The following is a 25,505-nucleotide window of genomic DNA, read 5'->3' on the forward strand; positions in this document are numbered from 1 at the left end:
CGATTCCGTCTTTTTACAGGACGGTTGGCAACTCTACTAACTAACCTTATGAATAAAATAAAGTTCACTATCAGTAACATCATAGCACCCACCCAGCTATATAGAAACTCCACCTAAACCTGGTTTATATCTGACCCAGATAGACTGTACATATACATATACACACACACACACACACACATACATATATGTATATATATATATATATATATATATATATATATATATATACATACATACATACATACATACATACATACATACATACATACATACATACATACACACAATGTAAATATAATATGGCCAATATTATAGTATTGTCAGATTATTATGATAGATTACTATGAGATATATACCATAATAATCTGACAATACTATAATATTGGCCATATTATATTTACATATTATATTTACATTGCCACAGTGAGTTGACTTTAGTCTCATGAACAGCATTAACTAATTGTTATTTACTAACTAATCTTAAATGACTGTTCAGCACAGAAATGAAGCCCAACAATCATGTGGTCCCGTGGTCTCAGCCTCAGATACTCAACTAATCAAAGTGATGTCATGACAAAAATGAATGACCAACAAAACATTTTTCTCCTTCATTTCTGTCAAACAAAGCTGTATGTAACGTGTCTCGCGGTTACTATCATGGTTGCTAGGCAACCTGAACAGCGCGACGAAGCGTATACCGTCCCATTTCACAAGCCTCTCACTTCCGCACTTCTCGTACTTATAGTACGCACCGTACGTAGTACGCGTAGTGCGCGTACTTCAAGCGTGCAGTCTCTTAATTGGGACACAGCCAGATGCTCTTGAAGACAGGGGTGAAAGGGAAGGTTAAACGATGGAGGGGACCAATGTTCACTCTAAGCTGCGCACGTGCGCAATTGCGCACTGTTGGCACGGTCTCTGCGCAGAGAAAATCTGCGTTGCGCACACAAAATTTTTTTAACCTGAATTGAAATTAAAGTAAATATGTGCCAACACCGCTGTTTTAGCTGGCAAAGCGGCGTGGCTGATGTGGAGTGAAGCCACATTAAGTGTACAACCTTTGGAGATGTGAGCAGGACAGACGGAAGAAGTAACGGAAAAACTGGACTTTATACCAGTTTTTAAATTGTGTTGATAGGCCACGTAAAACCAGAGTTATGATAAAAAATATGCAATGTTTGGTTTTCTGAGCATGTGCAGAGGGCTGGACGGACAGCAAACCCCAAATTGCTCTCCGATGTATTTATCGGAGTGTGAATGTTAGTTAGAAAGAACTTAGAAAATGTGCTTGTGTGAATGCACAAGTTGTGTAAAGCGCTTTGAGTGCTCAGATGAGAAGAAAAGCGCTATATAAGAACCAGTCCATTTACCATGTGTCTAGTCCTTCTGTTCTTGCGGTTTGTTGATGCTCGTCACTGACTCTTGGTTTTCTGAGCTCGGATATTTTATTGTGAAGCTCCCCGGCACCGGAAGCGGGACACAACTCCTCCGCTTGCTCGGGATCTTCCGTCCTGGATTCAGCCATATTCCCAGCGCTCCGCCACACCGGCAGCCGCCTCGAACTCTCCTCAAACCGGCCGTGATCCCGTGACGCTCTCCCCCACTCCCACGGAGAACTCGGACATTCTGACCCCTGCGCAGTCGCCCCCGGAGCCAGCCCCGGTCCGACAAACCGAGCGGCGGACATGGAGCAGCGGCGGCCGACCTGAGAGTCGACGGTCCGCCCGACGTCCTGATCCTGAGAGGAAAGAGCAGATTTACCGGATTAGAGCCGGAGGAGGGCGGACAGAGGCAGGCCCGCAGGCTGCTGACCGACGGTGACCCACGGTGACCGGAGGACTCTCGGCGACGCTCCGAACCCCGCGGCTCAAAATGTCGGGAAGCTTCTCCTGGAGCTAACGGCTAACGGCTAGCAGCTAGGCAGGAAGCGGAGCCTCGGCGGCGGATACACCCGGACTGAGCGACGCGGGCCCGGCGGAGCATCCTGGAGAGTCCGGCGGGGACCGACAGCAGGATGTCGGCGCAGGAGCGGTTGAAGCGACTGGAGGAGCTGCTGCTGGAGCAGCGGGCGGCCGGCTGCCTGAACGTGGAGGCGCTGCTAGACCTGCTGCTCTGCTTCTACACAGAGTGCTCCCAGTCCCCGCTCAAGAGGGAGAAGCACGTCACCGACTTCCTGGAGTGGGGTAAGACCCGGGTGGGTGGGGGTCAGGTTCAGCAGACTGGAGCTGGCCTACTGAAGGTCAAAGGTCAATCAAGGAGATCCAGGTGTAGCACGCTTCAGGTAGTTTCAGGTGTACGTGGGGTCGATCCAGGGTGCTTGAGGGGTCAGAGACAGATTCACCTCACAGGTGTCTGAAGGCTCTCTCCCCTGAGCTCAGCTCCAGGTTTGTGGAGCTCCTTGAAAGAGGATTCTGAAGGCTTAAACGGCGTCTCCGGGTCTCTCGTGGTCTGACGTGGTCACATGATATACAATCAATAATCGAGGTGATTAGGTTTAAAGTTGAGTCAGGATGAACACTAGGATAATCCTTGCTTTTTCAGGCTCCGCCTTCCTGCCCTGGTTGTGGGTCCCATGTAGACTGTTAGTGTTTCCATGGTGACTGCATGTGGCTAATATCATTCAGTGATAGTGTAATCGATCAGCTGGTCTTGAATCAGCTTCCAGCTTCTGTGCAGCTGAAACACTCTGGCCCAGTTTGGCCTGGTTCAGCCTGTTCCTGTCCTGGTTTCTGTGACCTGGTTTCAATTTGCAATTCTGCTCTGAGTTGGAGCCGCTGTGAAGGCCAACTGCATGCGCCGATGATGTCAGTGATGAGTAAGACCGATCAGGTCATGGGTGATCAATGACAGACGGTGTTCAGGTGATGTTTACAGGAAGGTTTGATACAAATAAGCAGGAAGCTGATCAGGACAGTCGGTGATGAAGATTATGAAGGCAGTGATCACCTAAACATGATTTCATAACTTGACTGAGGTGTGTTATTGATCTGATACCATCTCCTTTAGATCAGGGTGGGGAACTCTAGGCCTTGAGGGCCAGTGTCCTGCAGGTTTTAGATGTGTCCTTGATCCAACACAGCTGTTTTAAATGGTTAAATTACCTCCTCAACATGTCTTGAAGTTCTCCAGGGGCCTGGTAATGAACTAATCATGTGATTCAGGTGTGTTGACCCAGGGTGATATCTAAAACCTGCAGGACACCGGCCCTCAAGGCCTGGAGTTCCCCACCCATGCTTTAAAGTAATCCATAATTGCTTCAGACAGCATCGCTCACACCTGTCAGTGTCTCTGAGCAATCACAAGGTTCTTAGACTCAGGCCCTCACCTAAGAGGGCGGGGACAGGAGAGGATGCACTCACTTCATTTGTCTTCCATTAATAATGTATGACAAACCACTTTATCGCTAATCAATAACTGGCTTCCATCCGTTATTGATCAGTGACAAAGTTCTCCACCTGCTGCAGAACTAAAACAGGACTAGCAGTCACGGCCACTCTGCAGACATGTCTCCATCAGTCGGACGGCAGCAGACTCGTAGACATGGAAACCGTAATGCCGCCATGACGTGGTGAATTATTCTGTGCTCTTTCTCAGCCCTCAGCCTTTGATGTCACAGCAGTGACATCAGTCAGACCGAAAGTGTTTGCAAACGTTAAGTCAGGGCTCTGAGGAAGAATTGAAACCAGCTCAGCTCCTCTGCTGTGTTTCTATTCTGGTTTCTATGAGAGTAAATGTGAGTGACCCAGATAAATCTGATCTCAGATCAGATGAATAAATGATGAGGAGCTGACAGCATGCAGGGTACTAATGCCTCTAACTCACGACTCGGGTCGTTCTGTTATCAGGACACGTTTAACCAATGTTCCCTCTAAACTGCGCGCATGCGCAATTGCGCACTGCTGGCACGGTCTCTGCGCACAGAAAATCTGTGTTGCGCACAAAAAAAATCTAACCTGAATTGAAATTAAAATAAATACTTTAACAATTCTGTTATGCAGTGTTAGTCAGTAAGTGACTGGCTGCTCCGGTATGGGATTAATCGCATCATAGTCCAGCCAATGATGCGATTCACATTCGTATATACGCAGCTAATCAACGTCGCTGACAGACTATGGCAGCGTTCTTATGTGCCAACACCGGTGTTTTAGCTAGCAAAGCGGCGTGGCTGATGTGGAGTGAAGCCACGATAATGACAACGTGTACAACCATTGGAGATGTGAGCAGGACAGATGGAACAATTGACGGGAAAAATGTGGACTTAATACCAGTTTTTAAATTGTGTTGATAGGTCACGTAAAACCAGAGTTATGATAAAAATATATGCAATGTTTGTTTTTTCCTTAATACGATCATTGTTTATATTTATTGCGGGAAGAAACTGTAAAAACGGCATTTTATAGGGAAAACGCTCGAAAGCGCTCTCCGCCTGTGAGCAAATGTACTATGTGGACCAATCAAAAAATGATATGGCAACATGGCATTTAGTTGTTTAGGAAGAGGGAAGTTTTAGGTGTTGCGGCGGTGTTTTGAGATGTGAGAGATTTGCGACGTTTAGCGCAAATCTTGTGTAGTTAGTGTGTAGTGTAGTCAATAGTTCTGTTGTGTGTGTCAGAACAATGAGGCGACTACTGAGTGTTACAGATGTTACAGGAGTGATACATCTGCTGTTGTCAGGCCTGCAGATATCAGGCTGTTGTTCTCCTTTATCTCATAGTGGACAGAAATAATTTTTTGGAGAGGCACAAATAATTTGTGTGGCATCAAATTTGATGCAGAACACCTGATTGTTCTGTAAATAGTTTTAAATGTTTATTTTAAAAAACGCCTTGGCTGCATTTTTAGGTAAACGGCTGCAAAAAACTTTGTTTGCAAAACTCAGTTACTTTTTTGAAGAAGTAACTATTGAATTAATTGCCAACATTGGTCAAAAAAAAAGAAGTTGTTTTCAAAATTGGAGTTCAAGTTATTTTTACTTTGTGTGTTCGCTCAGACACGTGAAAAATTAGAAGGAATATTGCGTTTAACCTAACGTCAGCAATCAGGGTCAGAGGTCACACAAACCTGGTTATCATCTCGCTGAGTTAACTCAGGGTTTAACCTGCGAGTTCACGTGAAAGGGGCAGAGCTGATAGCATCTGAGCAATTTAAAGGGACATTTCACCTCTCATGTGACTCCTCTTTTACAGAGATGCTGTCAAGTAAAAATCTGTAAAGAACCAAAAAATCTGTGAATAATCTGAGAGGTGAAACTGGTTAATCTGGTCATTTGTGGCACAGAGCAGGAAAATACAAGTTGAATGGCAGTTAATGATTTTGTCTTTGTTTTTAAAGCAACGACTGCACATTCGTGTCTGAAACACAAACGGTAACATTTCCTGTCACACAGACTGATGACTGAGATCAGAGTGGATGAATGTGATTGGTTGAACATTCCTGGTGTCCTGTGTTTGTAGCAGATCAGAGTTAAGTAGAATCAAGTAGAAAAAGATTTAAATATTTGCTGCATCAGCACATGAACGTTCAGTCTGAGCCGCTCTAGGTTCATGCACTGCTCTCAGGAACAAGCTGCACACTGATGCACATAAAAGAATCAGAGGACCGCTTCTGCTTTAAACTCTGAATATAACCTGCTCTTGACCAGGTGAGGGCTTCAGCCTCTGTTACCATTGTGATTTGATCTGGTAAGAAGTCAACAACAGAACATTACCTGTATGAGATTGGGTTAGTGTGGACCTCTGCGTGCGTGTGACATTACCCCAGCTCTTCTGTGTGTTCCAGTGAAGCCATTCACAACCACGGTGAAGGACATGCGGCTGCACAAAGACGACTTCGAGATCCTGAAGGTGATTGGACGAGGAGCTTTTGGAGAGGTAAGACTTCCTGATGACCTGTGACTTGTCAGGCGACTAAAGGTGACGAAAAGGAAACACGATGTATTCATGTGTAGATAGAATAAATACACTCTTACTTTGTAAAGCACCTTAGCACTGGGATTTCCTGTCCTGATTGTGTGTTTGAGACGCCACACTGTGTCGCAGTGGCTTGGAGGAGGCTCCGCCCATCCTCCTCTGCAGTCTGAGGGAAAACGGGAAGGGCTCAGATTCCAGGCAAATACAGGAAGTGAACGGGAAGCTGTTAGGAACACAAACTTGATGGAGGAGGAGACGGCGCGATGACCAATCCCTGAAACAAAACTCAATTTCAGTTAATGTCGCAGGCATTAACTCCACCACCTGTGACATCATCAGAGGCAGGGTAACCGAACAAATACAAGTCATGTCATGTGTTTGTTGTTGGTTTGACAAACAAATGGCAAAAAAACAAGTCAGCAGAGAGAAACTGTGACCCTGTTTCTGTAACCTGATTGGTCGCAAGGCTCCTCGCACTGTAGGCTTGGAGGTCGTCTCCGTCCTAAAACTGGATACAGCCCCGCCCTCCTCTCCTTACCTGAGCCTGTGGCCCAGAAATAATCCAGGGTGGAGATGATAATCCAGGATAATCTGAAGATCATCGTGGACGCTGATGGAGATCTCATATTAAACGTCCTGCAGCACACCACGATGTGATTGTCTGCAGGGCTATTCGATATAACGACATCAGATGACGATATAAAAACGTCTATCGTTTCATTTTACGCTGTCGTTTGTTTCGTGGTGTCGCAAAATAAACTGTTTACGGCAATATTTTTTCACTGTTTTGTTGGTCACTGTAGTGGCTATATTAATTTCTTAAAGTTCTCTCTTTCTCTTATATTTAATATAACCACACTACGGACGGACAAGCGCCTGTTTTTATGCGTTGTCGTTAGCAACAATGATGGTAAAACCATTGCGTGGCTCCGCCGTCCACTTGTTTATTTTCCACAAACCTTTCACAATAAAGCTCAAGATCCTGTTGAGACTTTTCAAAATAAACTGAATCACGTGAAAGAGTATGCAGAGTATTTACGGATGAGAAGCAAAAAAAGAGCCGTCAGACTCAAACGTTAGAACAGGCTTTTCCCCGCAGCACGCTGTGAAATAAATAATCACAAAGAAAACGGCGGCCGTTACAACTTATGACTAAAAATGTATAGTTTCAGGCATCTGTTAAAACACAACGCCCAGCTGGAAACACTTCACGCAAGTCAAGCTGCCAGAGATTCACAGAATTTACAGAAAATGTTACAGTTTTGTGATTTATATTGTTATCGGGACGATAGATGTATTATATCGGGATATGAGATTTTGGTCATATCGCACAGCCCTAATTGGCTGAAATATTTAAGTTCTGTTTAATGTGAACAGAGACGGGTTGGTGGGGTCTTATTTGTTATGAAGACAAGAAGTTTGACATAATCGTGGTACGAGGGGACAGAGCAATTCAGTTCTTTACAGCATGGATGCAGTTTCCCATGAGACATGCAGTGAAGACGTGCACACATATCAGAACCCACACAGTACTGTGGTATTTGTAGTCCTTTGGTGTTTGAGATCTGCACTAAGCGTCCTCTCTAGGATCTTTTGGGTAATGTGTAAAGCAGAGCGAGTGTCCTCAGCAGCCGCTGTCAGCGTGTGTCTGTTTCTGTGTGTGCGTTCTTCTCATACCAGAGGACAGGTGTGACACTACCACACCTGCCTGCTGCCTCGGGACATAAACACACACCTGTCCTCAGGTATGTCCCGAAGCACCAGGCAGGCATGGTTGTGACACACCTGTCCTCAGGTAAGTCCAGGTGAGCTGTGTGGGTGGGGTTCTATGTCATGTGCTCAGACCAGCTCAGCAAGTGATGTTAAAGATACACACTCGGTCACCATGGAGACCATAGCAGCAACACTGCACAGGTGATACACCTGTGGGAGGCACACAAATTTGACATGGCATCATTCTGGACCCTTGGCGCATAGTGCTGCAGGTGTTTGTGTTTACCTGTGTGTTCATGTTTCTCGCCCCCTCTCTCTCTGTCAGGTTGCCGTGGTGAAGATGAAGCACACGGAGCAAGTTTATGCTATGAAGATCCTCAATAAGTGGGAGATGCTAAAACGAGCAGAGGTGGGCTCCTCTTCATGATCATGTAATGGGCTGTTGTGACCTTAGTGTGCTGTGGGCATGTTATTGACGTGTTGGTATGCTGTGAGTGCAGACGGCATGTTTCCGTGAAGAGCGTGACGTCCTGGTGAAAGGAGACAGTCAGTGGATCACCAACCTGCACTACGCCTTCCAGGATGACAACTATTTGGTGAGTACTAGCTGCTGTCCCCTGTGGGACTGGGACTGGTACTGGTACTATCTTTAACTCCTCTGTGTGTACCTGTACTGCAGTACTTGGTGATGGATTACTACGTGGGTGGTGACCTGCTGACGCTGCTCAGTAAGTTTGAGGATCGACTTCCTGAGGATATGGCCAAGTTCTACGTGGCTGAGATGGTACTCGCCATCCACTCCATCCATCAGCAGCACTACATACACAGGTACTCGGAGTACTGCAAACTGCACTGCCTGTACTTCACACTGTACTCTTAAGTTGTACTGGCCCTACCAAAGGTATGTGCCTCTGTATCCAGGAAGTGTGCTTTTCCTGCTGCAGTGTCCTCTGGGAAATGTAGTTCCTTCCTGCTCAGCTGGTCTTTTCCTTCCTGAGATGGCTGAACTTTAACCTGCTGCTGTTCAGTCTCACACATCTTTATTCACACACAGTGAAACGATGGCGCTTTAAGGTGCATCACGTGATCGGAGTCAGATAAAACATGGACGCACATCCCGTTTGGTACGCCTGGTCATATGTTTTAGAAATGACCATGTGGAGGTTGTCACAGTGAGTGTGTGATTTCAGAGACAGCCCCTCGTCACCGCCAGCTTCAAAACTCAAAATGGTGACAGCAAAAACACTCATCTGAAAAGGACCAATGGGTTCACAGCACAGTAGCGCCACCCATCTTTATACTGTGTGTGGTTAATCAGATCCTGCTGCGGCATCAGCTGACCATGTTACCTGTCTGGGATGAAGGTGACGATGACTAGCTGAATATGTTTTTCGTCTTTCAGAGACATCAAACCCGACAACGTCCTGCTCGACGTCAACGGCCATATTCGCCTCGCAGACTTCGGATCCTGTCTCCGCATGATGGAGGACGGCACGGTAACTGTCACGCTCCCATCGCCTCTTTGAAGCTAACAGTGCTCTCGTTAGTCTAGTTTAAGGTTAACCCTGGTAATCTTAGTGCTGGTCTTAATTCAGGAACTTCAATAGCTTAATTAAGCTTGTTTAGTTCTGTTACTTGAGCTTAAGTTCACCTTTGACCTTTTCTGGATGACCTTTTGTAACCTCGGTCCATCCCAATGTTTCACTATAGGTTCAGTCCTCGGTGGCAGTTGGCACGCCAGACTACATCTCCCCAGAGATCCTGCAGGCGATGGAGGACGGGATGGGCCGCTACGGCCCAGAGTGTGACTGGTGGTCGCTGGGTGTGTGCATGTATGAGATGCTGTATGGCGAGACACCGTTCTACGCTGAGTCGCTGGTTGAAACCTATGGCAAGATCATGAATCATGAGGTCAGAACCATGGACTGTTCTATCTGCCAGAGTATTTGGACTGTCTTTCAGAATAAATAAAGACACTAGCTGTTACAGTAATCAGATTACACTCTGTCAGGGTAATGATACTGTGCTCTGTAATTGGATTACTCTTGTCCTGCCCGTGCTGTGCTGCTGTTTCCAGGTTACAAGTCTGTCTCCAGGCTCTCGTCCCACTTCCTGTTTTGAATCAGAGCTCGTCCCTCAGCGCACGCTCGCCTTTTTGTCCAGTTTCCTGACTCTTCCTCTGAACGTATCCTTGTCTTTTCTTTTGCTGTTTCCAGGAGCGTTTCCAGTTCCCTTCCCATGTGACCGATGTGTCTGAAGATGCCAAGGATCTGATCCAGGGCTTGCTCTGTTCCAGGGATCGTCGCCTTGGACTTAATGGGATCTCTGATTTTAAAAGCCACCCTTTCTTCAACGGCATCGACTGGGACAACATCCGGTCCACCGGGGCCCCCTACATCCCCGAGGTGTCCTCACCCACCGACACCTCAAACTTTGACGTAGATGATGATGTCCTGAAGAACCCGGTGAGGACCGTCTTTCTATCCTCAAGACCGTTTTACATAGGAAGCAGCATGTAGTGGGATCACCACTAGCTGGAGCGAGTTACGTAAATTTTATTCAACCCAGTTGAACTTTGACCGTGGCATGTGGGACTTCTCCCCGCCAGAGTGCTTTCACTGTGCTTTGCAGAGGGCAGTACAGTATGTGCTGCTCCCTGTGTGAAATGGCCTTCCATCAATCTGACTGCTCTGAGACTCCATCAGTCTCAGAGTCACCTGGAGTCACAGGGCAGTCAGACTGAGTCTGGGGCCTAAGAGTCTCTGAGAGTCCCCGAGACTCCAGGTGACTCTGAGACCACAGGTTTTCCAGTGGCCCTTCTTGTCCGCACAGTCCTTCATGCTGACAGGTCTTCTCTCTACAGGACATTGGACCTCCAGTGTCTCACACTGGTTTTACAGGGCAGCACCTCCCCTTCGTTGGCTTCACCTACACCACCGACAGCTGCTTCTCCGACCGCAGCTCTGTCAGCAGGGCGTGGTTGCGTGTCCAGATCGAAACAGATGGTGGAACAGGAGGGGAGGAGGTGGAGGTTTTTGAGAAGAGGATTCGTCGACTGGAGCAGGAGAAACAGGAACTGAACCGCAAACTGCAGGGTAAGGAGGAGGCGGACTCCAGCAGTACTCCCACAGTACACTGCTGGACTCCAGCAGTACTCTGTAGGACTCGATCAGTATTCCTGCAGTACTCGCTGTGACCTCACTGCGTCTGTCCTCCCACAGAGTCGACTCAGGCCCTGCAGGCTCCAGCTCGAGGAGGAACTCTGAGTCGAGACAAAGAGATCAAGAAGCTCAATGAGGAGATTGAACGACTCAAGAAGAAGCTGGCAGGTCAGAGGATGTTTCCGTGGTAACAGACACAGTTGGGGTGGTAGCACCTGATATGGTCTGCAGTCTGCAGGCACGGAGTTCATCAATAAAAGAACTGAATAATGACATCTGAAACTTTATTTCCTGTTAGGTTTGTTTAACAGCGCCACTCGCAGAAAACCTTAAATATTTCAAGTTTCTGTGCTCCGCCCGAGCTCGTGTTTAATGTCATACAGACACATGTTTATTAATACGTTGGAGCCAATGAGACAGTACTGCAGAAAAATCAGTTTAAATAAAGTTATTAAAGTAATGTCACACTTTTTATTTATTAAAATAAACCCTGCCCCTGTAATCTCAGACTCTGACAGGCTGGAGCACCAGCTGGAAGAGGCGGTCTCTCTCAGACAGGACTATGAAAGCTCCGCCTCCAAACTGAGGAGCATGGAGAAGCAGGTGAAAAGCCTGCGACAGGAGAAGGATGAGGTTCACAAGGTACGCGGATCTGGCCGCAGGTGGAGCTGTTTTTCAGAATAAAGCCCCTTTTCCATTAGTACCTACTCTGATCAACTCGTTTTCCATTACAATCCAGCACTAACTGATGTGAGTGGTTGTTGTCATAGCAACATGTTTGAGCGTCCCGCGACTTAATTGCTATGCAGAACGCTACAACAAAGGTGGACATCCAAGTGACAACATACCTGTGGCTTTTCGTCAAACTCGTCGGACTGTTTTTGTAGCCATTTCCCTCATTGCCATGGTTTCAAAAATGGCAGTTTTGATTTTTGTGAACAAGATGCTCTTATGATTCATCGAGTGACGCTACCGACCAGCCAATCAGTGGCATGCAGTGTGACGACGTCACATTTTAGTACCTGCTCAAATGGCTTGGAACCCTGGGTGAGCAGGTACTAAAACGGTACCTTACAGAAAACCCTTTAAACTGTGGCAAGTCAATCCGAGTAGTTACTAATGAAAAGGGGCTTAATAGTCATGTATTCCCAAGCTAATAAACCCCACACCCTCTGAGCAGCAGTTGGCTGACGCCCTGGAACGCCTGAGGAGTCAGACGAAGGAGTTGAAGGAGGCGCACTCGCAGAGGAAGCTGGCGCTGCAGGAGTTCTCTGAGTTGTCAGAGAGGATGGCTGAGCTGCGCTCCTCAAAGCAGCGCCTGACCCGCCAGCTCCGTGACAAGGAAGAGGAGATGGAGGCGCTGCTGCAGAAGATGGACGGCACGAGGCAGGAGATCCGTAAGATGGAGAAGAGCCGTAAGGAGGTGAGTGAGGATGGCTGCAGAGCATCAGCAATGACCATTTTGTGATTAAAACCTTAGAGACGAAAGTCTCCTCTGTTAGCATTCACCCTCGTTATGGAGGGTTAGGGAGCGTCTGTCGGGTTTTCAGTTGGTCGCTTTAAGTAATTTGTCAGTGATGATGATTGGGCACATGTCCTGATGACAGGGAGTCAGGAACAGAAGTGTAAGAGGTCTGAAGATGAGCCTGAGAGAGACAGACAAAGCAGGAAAAAGAGGATTTGTTTTTGGTTCACAAGTGAGGTAGAGCCGTCTGGGTATCGCCAACAGTGCAGCATGATACTGTTCTCTTATGTGGTTAGCAGTACAGCTCTACAGATTAAGAGTTTGTTTTCTGACTTTCTAAGTTGAATTCCAGAGTCAAACTGAAAAGAACGGGAGGTGCACCATCAGTCCTGAGGTGCACCTCCTCATGCTCACCAGCAGAGGGAGACAGACTCCTGTAATAAGCAGGAAGCCGTTGGTCAATCAAAGAACACTTTGATGTAAAACGAGAAGGAACCAAGCGTTTAAAGCGCCGTGAGCACATGTCAGAGACAAGACAGGTCTAAAAGGTTTGGTCAGATCATAAGATGAATTACGACGGCTCCTTCATAAAGTGTTCGGGTTCTGGGTTAATGGAGGGACGCTCTCGCTGTCTGAAGGTGTGTTCTGACCACACCTTCTGTTCGCGCTGACTGTTGGAGGCTGTTCCTCTTTGTTCTCTTGAGCAGCAGGAACTGGAAGCTTTGGGGTTTTCAGAAATTATTTCAGGTCATATTAATGTCAGATTCCATAGGCAGCATACATACACAGTTCAGATCAACCCTGAGTGATGGTGCTGTGCTCTGATTGGCCAAACATGTCATATAAAGTGCAGACTTCAGTAAAATGGCAGGAAAGATTCAGTGACGTGGGAAACACCCGAATGAGCTCAAAGGAATTAATCTGCAGAGAGTGAATCAGGGTTACAGGAAAGGAGGCGAATGAATCACTAACCACTGCTAATGACATCACTTCTTGTTAGCAGGGTGTAAAAGTCATATAAACCTAAAAGCTGTGTGACTTCCCTATTCACCAACCATCTGCTGACACTGAGTGGAGGGGGAGGTGATGGTGGGTCGACAGCTGGTTCCACAGCATGCACACCTGTGTTGCAGGTGTGGTTATGAAGAACCTCATGAGGATGATAAGAATTTAATGCAAAAGCAGGAAAATAAGACTCATTTTGAGCAGCACTAGTCCGACATCATCACCCATCAGCTCAGCCTGAGCAGTGATTGATGTCTCTGATATTCAATGTTTATGACGGGACTGTGAGGTGTGGCGTCTTCGTCACTGCAGACACATGTTCATGTTTATGTGCTGTAACGCAGCTCTGCTGTGCACTCCACGTGCACACCATGTTAGGTCCCCCGCAGAGCTTCCATCTCAGTAGGTCTGAGTCTCAGTAAGCTCCACCGACCCGCAAAAAGCCTTTTGTTTGTGTGTTAGCTGGAGGCTCAGCTGGATGAGGCGCAGACAGAGGCATCAAAGGAGAGGAAGCTGAGGGAGCACAGCGAGGTTTACTCCAAACAGCTGGAGGCGGAGCTGCAGAGTCTAAAGGTCAGAGGTCACACACACACACACCCCTTTACACCCATCATGACCACACAATCCCAATTTGAGCCTGGGTTAAGCCAAACCCTGGCTGAACCGGTCCTCACAGTCATGCAGAAGTTGTTCTGATCCTAGTCTCAGCAGGGCCGTGGAGTAGCAGCAGGAGGGGCGGAGTTTCAGCAGGAACTATCCCATCTAAAGGCAGAGCTGGACAAGAAGGTGCTGTTCTACGAGGAGGAGCTCCTGAGGAGGGACTCGGCCCACTCCTCTGAGATAAAAAACCTCTGCAAAGACTTGCAGGAGTCTGAGGGGGCGCAGCTCACCGCCAACAAGGAGTTGCTGCAGCTCCGAGACAAGCTAGACAAGGCCAAGAGGGACAGGTGAGTCCTGAACTGGGTTTACTGGCAGGTACAGGTGAGTCATGGCCAGATCCATGCTGACCCAGTGTGTGTGTGTGCCCTCTCAGGCAAGTCGAGATGGAAGAAGCTCTCACTGCTCTCAAGAAGAAACATGAGCGAGAGAAGAACCTGCTGACAGAAGAAAACCGAAAACTGACGACAGAGACCGACAAGGTGATACTCCTGTAGTACTGTTACTGCACACTTTGTAGTACTAGGAGCACCGCTGTGTAATACTGCTCTCGTTGTGGTTGTGTCCAGCTGTGCTCGTTCGTGGATAACCTGACGGCTCAGAATAGGCAACTAGAAGACGAGCTGCAGGACCTGGCGTCCAAGAAGGAGAGCGTGGCTCACTGGGAGGCTCAGATCGCAGAGATCATCCAGTGGTGAGTCACGTGAGCTGCTTGGACACCGCCGCGGGTTCAGCGACACATTTTTAAGGACATGTGGTACACTGTGTTCAGGGTCAGCGACGAGAAGGATGCTCGAGGTTATCTGCAGGCTCTAGCCACCAAGATGACGGAGGAGCTGGAAACTCTACGCAGCTCCAGCTTGGGAACCAGACCTCTGGTAACACTAACACACACACAAACACACACACACACACGGGACTTCACCTGAAGCGACCTGTTGAAGCCTCCGCCTGTCACAGGTGTGTTCAGACATCACTCAGTCATAGCAGAAATTTTTTTTAAAATTTATGTTACAAATACTCAGAAATGTTTTATCCCTTCAGTTATGTTTTAACTTAGTGGCTTTTATTGTGAAAGAAATCCAGGAATGTCCTCCACCTTCTTCAGACTGTAGTACTGTCTGTATCTGTGTGTTGATTTTGTTTGGGGGGTTTTTTTCCTTTCAAACCTGCTGTCTTAGACGGAATCAGGAGTGGCCACTCCCCCTAAGAAGCCCTGGCCTCCCATTGGTGGAGACAGGAGGGTGAGTGAGCTGGTCACGATTTCCAGCCAGTCAAAAATCACTTTCTGGGCGAGCTTAAAGATGCTTGCATGGCTATTGGCTTGCATGTGTACCATTGATATTAGAACGCAGTGAGGCTTTCCCAGTGCGGGTTCCTGACAGCTGTGACGAAGTCATAGAGTGGATCACACAGAAGCCTGGAGAGGTCAGAGGTCAAGCAGAAGCATAGATGAGGAGGTTACAAAGAGAGTTGGTGTCTACAGTGACCTCTCGAGATGAATCCAGGGTCAGGACAGGGTGAGGGTTCAAGGTCTGGTGGGGACAGAGTGGAGACGAAGCTTTAGTCTAAGGTGGTGTCACAGTCTGTACTTCAGGGAGTAGTTTACTCTGTACTTGAGTCAGTACTCGGTCTACACATTAGTTTTTACTCACTGAGTACCTCGAGTAGGCACCTGGGGGGTCAGGTACTACACTTCAGGTACTCTTCTGTTATCTTTGAAGGTTTAGAGTCATCTGGAATTTAAGCAGTGCATCCTTTAGGGCTTTAAATGGTCAAATCTTGATGTCATATGATAATGTCACATTTTCCAGCAGCTACATCGGTGGTATCACATGTCTGGACATCACCTCACCTGATTGAACACTCATTGGCTGTGTCCCAATTCAGGGTCTGCATGCTTGAAGTACGCGCACTACGCGTACTACGTACGGTGCGTACTATAAGTACGAGAAGTGTGGAAGTGAGAGGCTTGTGAAATGGGACGGTCTAGCCTTCGTTGCGCTGTTCAGGTTGCCTAGCAACCATGATACTAACCGCGAGAAACGTTACAAACGGCATTGTTTGACAGAAGTGAAGGAGAAAATGTTTTGTTGGTCATTCATTTTTGTCATGACATCACTGATTAGTTGAGTATCTGAGGCTGAGACCACAGGACTGTAAAGCATGATTGTTGGGCTTCATTTCTGTGCTGAACAGTCATTTAAGATTAGTTAGTAAATAACAATTAGTTAATGTTGTTCATGAGACTAACATCATCTCACTCTGGCAATATAAATGTAATATGGCCAATATTATAGTATTGTCAGATTATTATGGCGTGTGTGTCGCGCTATGAATTGTGGGATATATAGGACCACGAAGCGTGCACCGGACCACGCTTGATATTTGGGGAAATTGACGGCGCATTTGGAGTATGCATTTGAAGTACACTTCGAATTGGGACAGCCGCCGTCGCGTGGCGGTGACGTAACCGCACTTAAAATGCGTACTTCAAGTGTGCAGACCCTGAATTGGGGGACAGCCTCATTGGCTGCTCTGATCGTCCGACTGCACCATTTCTTGCTTTCTGAGCGTTGATGTACAGTGACAATAAACAGGTGCCTATCCCTCTGATTCCACCCCCTCCAGGACCCCCTGTGGAAGGTGCGCCGCAGTCAGAAGTTGGACATGTCTGCTCGCCTCGAGCTGCAGTCGGCTCTGGACGCTGAAATCAGAGCCAAACAGCTGGTCCAGGAGGAGCTGCGCAAAGTCAAAGCCTCAAACATCAACCTGGAGAGGTCAGAGGTCATACCAAGGCAGACTGTCATCTTATCTGTGTACTGTGTTCACCTATCTGACCCATGTCTCTCTGCCTACAGTAAGCTTAAGGAGACGGAGGAAAGGAGCAAGGAAATGGTGGAGCAGATGGAGACCCTAAAAAAGGAGATGGAGGAGACCCGTTCACGTTCCGACAAAGGTTAGGCAAAACTACTCAGACCATGTGTGTATGATTTTTAGGGTCTGAGAGGACAGGTAGGTTCCAGTGGTGTCTGTGGGCGTGTCTTCACCATATATGTCTGTGCAGGTCTGAAGCTCCCGGACTTCCAGGACCCTATCTTTGAATACTTCAACACGTCTCCTCTAGCTCCAGACCTCACCTTCAGAGTGAGTTACCTGTCTGACTTTCCTACCATTCATAGTAACAAGCCCACACACAGCAGCTCACAGGACAGTGATGCCATTCAGGTGTAGTGCTGACTTACTCAACTTCATCTTGCTTCTTTCTCTTTGTAACTTTGAGATGTCAGCTTGCTCTGCCTCCTTGCTGTATGCTCTCTGGGAAGAAGTAAGTTTACCCTCCCCTCTTCAGACAGTGACCTGCCACCTTCAACCTCGAGTATAGCTGCTAGCTTTGTACTAATGACATCAACAACCACTCGGGTCAAATTAATGCCCTGCACAGCTGATCCGACTGACTATAAAAACCTCCATCCACAGAATAAACTCCGCCGACACACAAAAAAAAGCATCGCTTAGTATCAGTCCTCTTAATCTCATATTACTGCAGTACTACTTCATGTGTCTGCTGTATGAATACTGCAATAGTGCATTTGTAGTTGTCACAGTTCATCTGATCAGGTGTTGATAATCTTTGTGTCACGGTTTTTACCTGCAGCCTTCAGACATAGATGCCACCCCTGCAAAATCAGACACTACGCCCCCATCACCCTCCACAAGCTCCGAACACGAGGTTGGTCACAGATGAGTCTTTGCACAGGTGTCCTGTATGTTATGGTTTGTTTAACTGATTGACCCGTTTGCGTCCACAGGAAATTAAAGCAGTCCCTTCGAGCCCCTCGCCTATCTATCAGAGCACAGCGCTGACCACACCAAAGGTACCCTGAGGTTCTCGCAGGTGTCCTATGACTCCACAGGGCCACTCAGATTGTAGTAATTGTAATAGATTTGTGTGTGTGTGTGTGTGTGTGTGTGTGTGTGTGTGTGTGTGTGTGTGTGTGTTTGTTTGTTTGTTTGTTTCAGCCCAAAGCTCACCAGCTGAGCATCAAGACGTTCTCCAGCCCGCCTCAGTGCACACACTGCACCTCCCTGATGGTGGGACTAATCCGGCAGGGATACGCCTGCGAAGGTACGCAGCGCTAACAGCACCTTTGCTTCTGGTTCAGTCACAGGTGTCTGACTGACTCTCTGTCTCTGCAGTGTGCTCCTTCATCTGTCACGTTTCCTGTAAAGACCACGCCCCTCTTGTCTGCCCGATCCCAGCAGAGCAGGCCAAGAGGCCACAGGGCATTGACGTCCAGAGGGGAATCGGCACTGCATATAAGGGCTATGTCAGGGTGAGTCCATTGACACGGTACTGACGATGTAACTGTGTAGCAGCTCCACATACTCAAGCTAGTTTGTTTCCGTCAGATTCCAAAGCCCAGTGGGGTGAAAAAGGGCTGGCAGCGAGCATTCGCCGTGGTCTCTGACTGTAAACTCTTTCTCTACGACATCCCAGAGGGAAAGTCCACGCAGCCTGGGGTGGCAGCCGGTCTCGTCCTCGACCTCAGGTATTCGGTTTGGTCACCTTCTGTCAGGACATGAAAACACTACTTGAGGTCTTAGAAGAGTCTGCTTGTTTTGACAAAAATCCCTGGACTCTGGAGCAAGTTCCAGCTCTTCTAATTCATCCATCCATCCATCCATCCATCCATTCGCTTCCGCTTATCCTTTTTCAGGGTCGCGGGGGGCGCTGGAGCCTATCCCAGCTGTCATAGGGCGAGAGGCGGGGTACACCCTGGACAGGTCGCCAGTCTGTCGCAGGGCCAACATACAGGGACAGACAACCATTCGCACTCACTTTCATTCGCACATTCACACCTAGTGACAATTTGTTTCTTCTAATTCAATTCAGTTTTATTTATACAGTGCCAAATCACAGCAACGGTCGCCTCATGGTGCTTTATATTATAAGGTAGACCCTACAATAATAAGTGAAAACCCCAACAGTCATATGACCACCTACAGTGGGGCAAAAAAGTATTTAGTCAGCCACCGATTGTGCAAGTTCCCCCACTTAAAATGATGACAGAGGTCAGTAATTTGCACCAGAGGTACACTTCAACTGTGAGAGACAGAATGTGGGAAAAAAAAAAAAAAAATCCATGAATCCACATGGTAGGATTTGTAAAGAATTTATTCGTAAATCAGGGTGGAAAATAAGTATTTGGTCAATAACAAAAATACAACTCAATACTTTGTAACATAACCTTTGTTGGCAATAACAGAGGTCAAACGTTTACTATAGGTCTTTACCAGGTTTGCACACACAGTAGCTGGTATTTTGGCCCATTCCTCCATGCAGATCTTCTCGAGAGCAGTGATGTTTTGGGGCTGTCGCCGAGCAACACGGACTTTCAACTCCCGCCACAGATTTTCTATGGGGTTGAGGTCTGGAGACTGGCTAGGCCACTCCAGGACTTTCAAATGCTTCTTACGGAGCCACTCCTTTGTTGCCCGGGCGGTGTGTTTTGGATCATTGTCATGTTGGAAGACCCAGCCTCGTTTCATCTTCAAAGTTCTCACTGATGGAAGGAGGTTTTGGCTCAAAATCTCACGATACATGGCCCCATTCATTCTGTCCTTAACACGGATCAGTCGTCCTGTCCCCTTGGCAGAAAAACAGCCCCATAGCATGATGTTTCCCCCATGCTTCACAGTAGGTATGGTGTTCTTGGGATGCAACTCAGTATTCTTCTTCCTCCAAACACGACGAATTGAGTTTATACCAAAAAGTTCTACTTTGGTTTCATCTGACCACATGACATTCTCCCAATCCTCTGCTATATCATCCATGTGCTCTCTGGCAAACTTCAGACGGGCCTGGACATGCACTGGCTTCAGCAGCGGAACACGTCTGGCACTGCAGGATTTGATTCCCTGCCGTTGTAGTGTGTTACTGATGGTGACCTTTGTTACTTTGGTCCCAGCTCTCTGCAGGTCATTCACCAGGTCCCCCCGTGTGGTTCTGGGATCTTTGCTCACCGTTCTCATGATCATTTTGACCCCACGGGATGAGATCTTGCGTGGAGCCCCAGATTGAGGGAGATTATCAGTGGTCTTGTATATCTTCCATTTTCTGATGATTGCTCCCACAGTTGATTTTTTTCACACCAAGCTGCTTGCCTGTTGTAGATTCACTCTTCCCAGTGTGGTGCAGGTCTACAATACTTTTCCTGGTGTCCTTCGAAAGCTCTTTGGTCTTGGCCATGGCAGAGTTTGGAGTCTGACTGTTTGAGGCTGTGGACAGGTGTCTTTTATACAGATGATGAGTTCAAACAGGTGCCATTCATACAGGTAACGAGTGGGGGACAGAAAAGCTTCTTACAGAAGACGTTACAGGTCTGTGAGAGCCAGAGATTTTCCTTGTTTGAGGTGACCAAATACTTATTTTCCACCCTGATTTATGAATAAATTCTTTACAAATCCTACCATGTGAATTCATGGATTTTTTTTTCATTCTGTCTCTCACAGTTGAAGTGTACCTCTGGTGCAAATTACTGACCTCTGTCATCATTTTAAGTGGGGGAACTTGCACAATCGGTGGCTGACTAAATACTTTTTTGCCCCACTGTATGTACAAGTGGTTGGGCAACAGTGGGAAAGGAAAAACTCCCTTTTAACAGGAAGAAATCCTCTCCCTGCTCCTCCCTGACCGAGGGGAGGAAGACAGGACCAAGACATGCTGTGGAAGAGAGCCAGAAATTAATAGCAAGTATGATTCAGTGCAGAGAGGTCTATTAACACATAGTGAGACAAGAAAAAACACCCAGTGCATCATGGGAATCCCCCAGCAGCCTACACCTATTGCAGCTTAACTAAGGGAGGGTTTAGGGTCACCTGGTCCAGCCCTAACTATAACTTTAGCAAAAAGGAAAATTTGAAGCCTAATCTTAAAAGTACAGATAGTATCTGTCTTCCAAATCCAAACTGGAAGCTGGTTCCACAGAAAAGAGGCCTGAAAACTGAAGACTCCCATTCTACTTTTAAATTATCTAGGAACAGCAAGTATGCTAGAAATGATAAATCCATGAACTAGTTTTTTTGTGTCACTCTTGAGACAGGATATTTCTAATTTTAGAGATATTGCGCAAATGGAAGAAAGCAGTCTGACATTTTTGTTTAATATGTGCATTGAAGGACATGTCCTCAGGGCTCTAGACTAACTTTTTGCCATGGGCGTACCGGTACGCCGAACTTTAAAAAGTTAGGCGTACCAGCACAAAAGTTAGGCGCACACAAATTTTATAATAATTGATATAATATAATGTGTTTTTCTGGATACACTGTGCTTTTTCAGCATTCAAAGATTGTTGACACCCTGTCAGAGCACTGGATATGAATTTCAGAAGCAGAAAGATCAGGCCTTAACTTAACAGAAAAGTCAGCAATAGTTCTTTTCCTATTACAGCTACATCCACTTCTGTCGTGCCTAGGCTGCTCACTAGGGCTGGGTATCATCACTGATTTCTATAATCCATTCGATTCCGGTTTTCAAAGTCCCGATTCGATTCAACTTAGCCTCAGACAGTCAGAAATATTATAATTCTGATCATTTATCAGTACTGACTTCATCAGAATTGTGAACATCACAGCAGATGCCTTTGTGTGAAAGTAACTGAGAATAAAACACAGAAAAACATGAAGGAGATTTTCTTGGTCTGGCTTTTTAGAGCAGATAACCTTAAAAATATTCTACAATGTTCTGCATATAAAGTTTCAATTTCTTCAGTATTGAACAACAGAAAAAATAGGCTTTCTTTTCCGAGGTCATTTAAGTGAAAAAAAGAAAAGAAAAAGACAGCAGCTGACAGCGCTGTAAACAACGGTAGACTGGTGGGTAATAAGTGAATGAATAATACAGAAAACAGAGATTGGAGACGGGAAACTGTTCTTGAAGTACAGAGAGAGAGAGAGCTAGCTGTGCATGAAGTCTGATTTTAATAGTCGTGGAAGCAAAACAGCAAAATTCACGACGACATTGATCAAATGTGAAGCGCAGTTTGCTGCTTCTTTTGCTGCTGGCTCGGTGAATTTTGTTTGGAGAGAGACAAAACCTGCAGCTCAGAATCAGCGCAAAAAGACGTAATCACAGCGCGGACCGGACGCATCAGAACCGCTAAGCTCCGACAGCGTGTCCGTCTACGGGCCGTCGGGTGAGAAAGCCGAGAAAGACAAAGTTGATTCTGATGCGTCGGTCCGTTCTGTGTTTACGTCTTTGTGTGGAATCCGTGTACCTGCTCTCATCTGCTGTTTGGTTGTTGTTGAAATGGTTTTGTGAGCTTTAATCTGAGAATCTGGCTTTTCTGGCAAAACACAGTTATATTTAAAGTCGATTCAGGATTTAATGAATTGATATCGCTTTATTCAAGCTACTCACCTCCCACTTCCACCTGCACTTTCAACTGGACCACGGCCAATCAGAGAGGTCCCGCCCCTGACTATCTCAGGGGCGGGATTACTGGAGGCAAAGGTAATGTCATCCAGAGTAAGAATCTGGTTAGATACCATATTTCTAAGATTTTGATGGCCAAGTACAATAACCTCAATTTTATCTGAATTTAGAAGCAGAAAATTAGAGGTCATCCAGGTCTTTGTCTTTAAGACATTCCTGCAGTTTAACTAATTGGTGTGGATTATCTGGCTTCATGGATAGATAAAGCTCTGTGTCATCTGCATAGCAGTGAAAATGCACTGTGAAACAAGAATATGTTTTTAATTAAATTGGCTACACAAAAACATCACTGTGTTGGAACAGGAAGTGACACCGCAGAGAGCGAACACTTCTGAGAAGGTTCGTGTGGGCATGTTAATCCAGGTCCTGAGACGAAGTCTGAAGAAAGTTTGTGTAGCCCTAAGTGTTAGGACAGCTTGTGAGTCCTGATAAGGTTCATGTAGTTCAGAGACGACTCTGATACCTTTGTGAAGACTGTAATAGAAAGAAAAGATTTAGCTGGTTTAGAGAAGATTTAGGCAGTCGCGTGAAGCTGGCGGGGGGTTTTTTGTGTGTGGAGTTTGTGACAAGTATTATTTTTGTATATGCAATTATCTCTTGCATCTCACTTTTTCAGGGATGAGGATTTGTCCGTTAGTTCGGTTTTGGCTTCCGATGTGATCCACGCAACCAGGAAGGACATCCCCTGCATCTTCAGAGTAGGAGGACCCCATCACTGTTAAAACATTTGGTGTCTGAGCACCAGTGCGTGTCCTGTTCTGATTGTTTTTGTTGTCGTGGTCAGGTGACATCATCGCAGCTGATCTCGCAGCTGTCTTCAGTGTCTCTGCTTGTCCTGGCAGAGAGCGAGGTAGAGAAGAGAAAATGGGTCCGGATCCTGGAAGGTATGCAGAGCATCCTGACCAAGAACCTACTGAAGAGCCAGCAGGTCCACGTCCTGCACGAGGCCTATGATGCCTCACTACCCATCATCAAGACCACGCTGTCCGCCGCTGTACTCGGTCAGTAACGAGTGCTCTGCTGAAAAAGTGTAGGACAGTTGACCATGGTAGGCTGAAATTTTTTCAGGGTCTACTGATGGATTGTGCTGAGTTTCCTGTCGATGTTCAGTCTTATTGATTACTTGATTTGTATCCATTTAATCTCTCTTATTATTTTGTTAATAAGAACTAGAGCTGGGCGATATGAGATTTTTTTCATATCACGATATGTTTTTTTCATTTCAGGCGATAACGATATCTATCACGATATAAGCCAAATAACTATATTTGTAAGATTTAAATGTGCCGTTGCTCACAAGTAAAATGTGAAATAATCAGCAGCTTGTTTTTATTTAAATATTTATTTCCCATAATAAGTTCAACAGGGTAGATGTACTTAAGGAACATGAGACTTTTTCAGATAAATAAAGGCAAATATTGCACACTACACAAAAGGCAGCCGCTAAAGCGTTTAAGTTTCAAAATAGAACAAACGAAACAGACTACTAAATTGTCAATTCCACTTAGAAACAAAATATTAATTCTAAAAACAAATCTTAGTTTGTTTTACAGAAGAACAGACAAAACTGACTAACTTTTGTCAATATCAAATAAACTGAGAACTAAAAGGAAATTCTCAATCTCTCCTTGTTGTATAGCTTAGCTTTTCAAACAGTTTTAACGGTTACTTTAGTCTGACAAAAGCCGAATGACGAATTAGCGCTTCCAGTCAGAGACTGAGGCTACGTCCACACGTACACGGGTATTTTTGAAAACTGAGATTTTTCGTTTTAAAAAATAATCCCGTCCACACATAAAGGCAGAAATGAAGGAAAACGCTGCTATGAACATGCCAAAGCAGCAGGTGGCGCTAGATTCCTAACCGTGCAGAAATATTGGCCAATCAGAAGTCTAGAAGCCTCTGTGGGAAAAAGTAAACAAAGCTGGGGCATAGAAGCAGAACCGAGTCATATGTGTGGACGGACAGTAACTGTGTGTATATGTAAGCATTTAAACACTGCAGAGAGTAGAATTAACAGTATTGTAGAAATTCATTTCACCGAAACAATAACGTGGCGCACAGTGTGACGCATGCACCAGTTTATTGTATTTCCAGACTTGCTTTCGGCACAATTTACAGTGCACGCTACTCTGTTTTTTGTCAGACTTGAAATAGCCGAAATACCTTCACACTACGGAACTTCTATGGCTCTTCCGTTCGACAATCTCTCCGGCGTTGGAACCATCATCTGTTTTCTCTTCGGCCACGCTCGGTTGATTTTTCTAGTCGGCACACTCATTTCCTCCATTACCCGCTGGCTGCTTCCCAAACAAACACACGTGCGGCTTGGCACTTGTGCTGTACGTTACAAGTCACGCGACATGACGCTGCGGCTGTCATTGGTTCGGCTCTGCGCTACTTAATTTGGATTGGCTGACCTTTTTTTTTTTTTTTTTTTTTTTAAGAAGACAAGAGCGGCGAGGTCTATCGTGATAGCTTAATTTCTCTATTGAGTAAAAGTTATATCGCGATACATTGTTATCGTTCTATCGCCCAGCTCTAATAAGAACATTTCCCATCTGTGCAGATCGTGAGAGGATCGCCCTGGGAACAGAAGACGGACTGTTTGTGGTTGAAATCACGAGAGACGGTGAGCCCAGTGAACAGACTTTGTCCACGTGACTGATTGTGCTAACCTCCTTTAACTCCTCCCTTTCTTTCTACAGTGATTGTGAGAGCCGCAGACAGTAAGAAGATCTCTCAGATTGAATTGATCCCAAAGGAGAAGATCATTGCGCTCCTCTGCGGTCGCAACCGTCAAGTTCACCTTCACCCCTGGGGGGTGTTGGAGGGAGCGGAGTCCAGCTTCGATGCCAAGCTGGCAGACACCAAAGGCTGCCAGGCTATGGCCGCCGGTGTTCTCCGCCCAGGAGGCCCCCCCTGCCTGCTGGCTGCCATCAAACGTCAGGTCAGTGGTATGGGCTCACCTGGAGGCGACCTGTGGTTCTGCTCCGGTGCCCATCCTAATGCTGCGGTTTCTATGTCCCGCTTCCAGGTTCAGTGCTACGAGATCACTCCGACAAAGCCCCACCACAAGAAGCTGTGGGAGGTGC

At 46.5% G+C, this 25,505-nt stretch overlaps 2 protein-coding genes across 3 annotated transcripts in view; one reads left to right on the forward strand and one right to left on the reverse strand.

The window, feature by feature from the left end:
* LOC309690025 (uncharacterized protein) overlaps positions 1–24,973 on the reverse strand; it is a 228,990-nt gene extending 204,017 nt beyond the window's left edge. The window contains exon 1 of the transcript XR_014271580.1: positions 24,577–24,973. The gene's annotated coding sequence lies outside the window, so the exon portion shown is untranslated. The remainder of the gene's footprint in view (positions 1–24,576) is intronic.
* Positions 1,456–25,505, forward strand: part of cdc42bpb (CDC42 binding protein kinase beta (DMPK-like)) — a 26,937-nt gene continuing 2,887 nt past the window's right edge. The window contains exons 1-31 of one of the 2 annotated variants that reach the window (XM_082506832.1): positions 1,456–2,186; positions 5,782–5,873; positions 7,951–8,034; positions 8,126–8,221; positions 8,305–8,453; positions 9,028–9,121; positions 9,336–9,536; positions 9,842–10,090; positions 10,489–10,720; positions 10,847–10,954; positions 11,295–11,428; positions 11,967–12,209; positions 13,719–13,829; positions 13,959–14,203; positions 14,290–14,395; positions 14,483–14,607; positions 14,686–14,791; positions 15,095–15,157; positions 16,545–16,693; positions 16,775–16,872; positions 16,981–17,060; positions 17,572–17,646; positions 17,726–17,791; positions 17,937–18,042; positions 18,114–18,250; positions 18,327–18,466; positions 23,027–23,108; positions 23,195–23,411; positions 24,980–25,042; positions 25,119–25,360; positions 25,448–25,505. The exon at positions 25,448–25,505 is cut by the window's right edge and continues 297 nt beyond it. In XM_082506832.1, the coding sequence (XP_082362958.1) occupies positions 2,018–2,186; positions 5,782–5,873; positions 7,951–8,034; positions 8,126–8,221; positions 8,305–8,453; positions 9,028–9,121; positions 9,336–9,536; positions 9,842–10,090; positions 10,489–10,720; positions 10,847–10,954; positions 11,295–11,428; positions 11,967–12,209; positions 13,719–13,829; positions 13,959–14,203; positions 14,290–14,395; positions 14,483–14,607; positions 14,686–14,791; positions 15,095–15,157; positions 16,545–16,693; positions 16,775–16,872; positions 16,981–17,060; positions 17,572–17,646; positions 17,726–17,791; positions 17,937–18,042; positions 18,114–18,250; positions 18,327–18,466; positions 23,027–23,108; positions 23,195–23,411; positions 24,980–25,042; positions 25,119–25,360; positions 25,448–25,505 (4,120 nt within the window). In that variant the 5' untranslated portion in view covers positions 1,456–2,017. The remainder of the gene's footprint in view (positions 2,187–5,781; positions 5,874–7,950; positions 8,035–8,125; positions 8,222–8,304; positions 8,454–9,027; positions 9,122–9,335; positions 9,537–9,841; positions 10,091–10,488; positions 10,721–10,846; positions 10,955–11,294; positions 11,429–11,966; positions 12,210–13,718; positions 13,830–13,958; positions 14,204–14,289; positions 14,396–14,482; positions 14,608–14,685; positions 14,792–15,094; positions 15,158–16,544; positions 16,694–16,774; positions 16,873–16,980; positions 17,061–17,571; positions 17,647–17,725; positions 17,792–17,936; positions 18,043–18,113; positions 18,251–18,326; positions 18,467–23,026; positions 23,109–23,194; positions 23,412–24,979; positions 25,043–25,118; positions 25,361–25,447) is intronic. The other variant, XM_082506833.1, reaches the window with a different exon arrangement.

Source organism: Aulonocara stuartgranti (genome assembly GCF_965226115.1).
Source record: "Aulonocara stuartgranti genome assembly, chromosome: 15".
Taxonomy (NCBI): Eukaryota; Metazoa; Chordata; class Actinopteri; order Cichliformes; family Cichlidae; genus Aulonocara; species Aulonocara stuartgranti.